This window comes from Loa loa, assembly GCF_000183805.2.
Source record: "Loa loa unplaced genomic scaffold supercont3.238, whole genome shotgun sequence".
NCBI classification, from domain to species: Eukaryota; Metazoa; Nematoda; class Chromadorea; order Rhabditida; family Onchocercidae; genus Loa; species Loa loa.
In genome coordinates this window covers 60,160-64,823 of record NW_018108418.1, presented here as the reverse complement: position 1 = coordinate 64,823, position 4,664 = coordinate 60,160, and the positions used below count along the sequence as shown (strand labels likewise).

At 23.0% G+C, this 4,664-nt stretch overlaps 1 protein-coding gene across 1 annotated transcript in view; it reads right to left on the bottom strand.

The window, feature by feature from the left end:
* Nucleotides 1-3,461: 3,461 nt before the first annotated feature.
* The window catches only part of LOAG_18250 (CBR-QUI-1 protein), a gene marked incomplete at both ends in the record, with an annotated part of 11,556 nt that continues 10,353 nt past the window's right edge, over nt 3,462-4,664 (bottom strand). The window contains 3 exons of the mRNA XM_020450914.1: nt 3,462-3,742; nt 3,974-4,097; nt 4,305-4,393. Of these exons, the coding sequence (XP_020305357.1) occupies nt 3,462-3,742; nt 3,974-4,097; nt 4,305-4,393 (494 nt within the window). The remainder of the gene's footprint in view (nt 3,743-3,973; nt 4,098-4,304; nt 4,394-4,664) is intronic.

The window sequence follows — 4,664 nt, the reverse complement described above, 5'->3', positions numbered from 1 at the left end:
TAGTTTTCCTTGTTCTATTTCCTTCTTTCTTTGTTTTTTTTTTTTTTTTTTTGTTAAATGAGTTGATAATTTCCTAATTTACAATCTAAAGTAATAGTTTTAGAAACTTTCGAATTAATTAACAAATTTTCATTCGCTTCTTTTTTCTCACTTCTAACATTTTAACTTTCCCAATAATGGACCATTTGTGCATGTTTTGTGCACTTCTTTCTTTTTTTTTATTTTCATTCCCCGAAAATGGATTTAAATTGCTCAGCTATTCATCGAACCAATTTGAATGTAAGCATTGGATAACAATCGATCATGACAAGCAAAACTTTTTATTCAGTCAAACATTTGCAAGCAAAAAATTTCTGCCATTTATCTAATATGATGTATATCACATTGATATCTTATTATCTATCCATTTATAATGTATGTTACATTGATACTGCAACATGTATTTAATTATATGATGTATATCACATTGATATTTTAACATTTATCCAACTATTATCATTATGCAGTAAAAAAAGAAAAAATTATTTTTTTTTCCTAGAAATAAATCTTGTTAGCTTTTTTTTTAAAGTATTTAATTTCTTTTTTTTTGACAATGAAAAAAGGGAAAAAAAAGAAAAGAATTATATAAGTGTAATAAGCATAGGTAGCAGTAATAAAAATGTCTAAATTAATTTATTTCCCATAATATTACTGCTTTCATACACAAACTGTTACAGAAAATTATTATTGTAAACACAAAGTACACTTCGTTTTCTTCCTTTAAAAAAAAAAAAAAAGATAGAAAATTGTTTCTTTTCTTGTTGGTATTTGACTAATATCATTGAATTCAAATGTAATATTTCCCAAATGTACAGCTCTTTCAAATGTAAACTCATTGATGATTTGACAATTTTGAATTAATATCAATCATTTCGATATATATATATATGTTTTCAAAATTGCAAATTATCACTGGAATTTATCAATCATTGAAACGATACCATTTTATATTCCCATTTTGCTATTATTATAATTTTAATATTGATTGTCAACTTTCCTTTTCTTGTTTTTCTTTCACATAACAAATATAAAAAAAAATTTTTTTTTGGCATTTAATTTTATAATGGAAGGAAAAAAAAGGAAAATTTAAGCATGCAAAACACAGGAGAAAACAATAAAATTATTAACTGCTTTTTTTTTTATAGAACTTTTTGAATGAACATTGAACAATTAATTATTTAAACTAATTATTTAGCATATCATCGCCTGATTTCGGCGACATATTTTAAAGTGAATTTATCATAGTTTTGAAAATGAAAAGAATAAAAAAAAAAGACAGTGCATACAACTATTTTTTGTAACGAAGTCTTTAAAAAAAATAAGGAAAGAGAAACTTTTTTTTTCCTTTTAAATGATGAAATTAAATTTAACATCAAATATGACTCGTAACATAACTCACTAATGTTAATTGGTTTTTTAATTGCTTCCAATGAGATTCATATAATGATGATTGAAAGAAAAGAAACAAAACAAACAAACTTTTCCAATTATCGAATATAATTTATCTTTAAAAATTAACAACTCTCATAAAACATCATTTCCATAATAAACTTATTAAATATTATTATAGCTATTTTAAAATGAAAGATTTGTTTGGAAAGAAAAAAAATATATATATATATATAAAACGAAAAGTAATTTAACGAAAATTTAATGACCAAAAATCAATCTCCCGTATTTTCTGGATGAAAAGTGATTTCTTCAGTTACAAGAAAAAAAGAAAAAAAAAGGAAAAGAGCTGTAAAAATTGTAACAAAACAAATAAAAATTTTAAAAAAAAAACCAGAAATTAATTTCATACTCTTCTAAATTTATTTATTACATCACTCTTTTCTTCCTTTTCTTTTTCATTTTTTTTTTATAAAATTTTTGCGTAAAAATAAGTAAAATATGAAAAATTTAATTCGGCTTTTTTCCCCTCACTTTTTTGTATTGTAAATTCCGGAATTACTATGTCTCATATATATTGGAATTTATACAATTTGAGGCGAAAGTTTCCTGGACAAAAACAATTCGCTAAAAGAGCGAAATTTGACAACGTAATTTTGATACCTGCAACGTTGCAAAACGGAATCGTTTTACATACGGTTAATGACTGGAATTGTTTCATCCGGAATAGTTGCATTAATTTCAATTCTAAGAGCTGAAATTTATTAGATCATTGAGGTATGCTAATAGTTGTTTATTATTAGAATGCTGAGATTTGCAAATTAGTGATTGAATCAGGTGTAATTTATGGTGGAAAAAATTTTTTTTGAAGAATTTATATAGCATAGAATAAACTATAGATTGAAATTTTAGAGAAACTGTTGACAATTTGAAATATTTCAAAAAAGAAAAAGAAAAATACCCCTCATTTAACAATATTATTCAAATTTATGGCTTCATGTTGCCAACAAAGTTCATAATATTTGATGAGATTTGCAAATTTTTTCGTTACATTCGATAGCTGTTATGTACAATTGATTTATAATATGCAAATGAATGTTAAATCGTAATTTAGAAATTAATTTAAACCATGACACTAACAAATTATCAAATTAAAGCAAAAATAAAGTGGTACTGAAATTGAACGAAAGTTCACGGAAAGAAAAATTTTCAGAGTTTTTAAAATCAAAAATTTCAAATTTCACTGCCATTTATGTGCTATACTTGCAAAAATTATCAATTTTCAATTTTGGGACAACATTTTTCTCTACTTCATCATAATAGGTCATTTAGTAGTTATATCCCTTAATTGACAAACAAATTTTACAAATAAAATTCTCAACAATATTTAATAACCAATTCGAATTGGATAATTCCATAATTCATTCAATTAATGAAGGATGATTTTCGAATTTCAATTAAAAATTAATGAAATGAATCGTTATCACTTGATAATTTTACAATATGTATATTTAAAATCTTTTATAAAAAAAAATTAACATAATGAAAATTTGTCTATGGACACAATAAACATATATTCACGACAATAACAATACTGGAAGAAGAGGGGGCACATTATCATTGCTTTCCTTTAAGATAATTAATTTCTTCAGGTGTTAATAAAAATAGGAGGAAACAAATGAAATTAGGCAGTTAAATTGCTTATTGAAAAACGTAACAAGCATAAATATTATTTAATTGTGGCAAATTTTCAGATAAAATTGAAAATTTTCGATAATTTTAATTTTTAAAATTTTTTCGAAAATGTAATTTAAAATTAAACTTTGACCACTTAATTGTTGCAATAATTATTGAACAATTTTTGTTAAGAAAATTATGAAAATTTTTATAAAAATTGAATACTTCAGATAATTTCAATTCTTTTTTTTATTATAAACTACATCAATTTTTTTTTCTCTTCTGTTTTACAACGGACTTTTTGTGTTTTCAATAAGAAAAATTGAATTTAATTAATTAGTACAGTATTTTTATTTCTATTGTATTGTACATAAATTTGATTTAGTTGGACAATAGATGGATGAAGTGGACGATTTACTATTTGCTTTTGATGTGGATTGGTCAGTTACTGTTGAATTTTGTGTTAAATTTTTGCTAGATTTTAAATTTGATTGTAATGGTGCTGTTTCCTTCCTAACTGTTTGCATTGGTGATTTGAGATAAGGACCATTGTAATCAGCTGTTCGTGATGATGTTCGATTTTTCGTTTCCATTGTTGTTGATGATTGTGATGAATTTTTACCATCGTTCTTATAACCTTTAAGTATATGTACAATGTAATTCATTAATTACTATCTTCTCAAAATTATTTAATTATTTATAAAAAAAAAAGTAGAAAAAAAAACGTTTTGCGAGTAATTAATTAATTCATTAATTTAATAGTAGTTCAAAATTATTTAGCTTATTATAAAATAAAAGAAAATTTTGAATTTTTTGAAATTCTAACCAAACGTATTACTTTGTTTCAATGATGTATGATTATATTTACTTGATTTTTTTGCTTTATTTGATCCAATATGTTTATTTGGTGAAATATTGTGAAGACAAAGAATTGGTAACTGAGAGGAATCAGTATGTTGTAGTAGAATACGATTATAATCCATAGAAGTTATCTTAAAATATGATGAAATACTAAGTAGTATTCATATTAACGAAACATTTCTTTCTTTCTTTTTTTTTCACATTTTATTTCAAATTTTACGCATTTCTCAATGAATAATTGGAATTCAAACAATTCAGTTGTAATTTTGAAGTTATAAACAAACTTTTTAATTTTCAATTTGAATTTCATGTAGTGATTTTAATCCACCAATACTTACAAGTTTTTTAGTTATACTATGAGAATTGCTGCTTGAAAGTAGTACTCCATTTTCTACACTGTATGCTTCAATCCAACCAGTTGAATTTGCTAGAACGTTCATATCATGATCTAACTTAAATAATTGAAATTGTATAATTAAAAAAAAAAAGTAAAATTGAAGTATAATTGAATAATTGAAAAAAAAATAAAAATTAAAAAAGTTAAATAAGTAATTGAAAAATAAACATTGGGAAAAAAAATGAAATTAAAATAGCATCAAATTTTGTTATAAATATTATAAATATACATGCAATATTTATGTACAATTATTGCAAATAATTATGATATATGGTATAAGTGTAAAAAAAAAAAAAAAAAA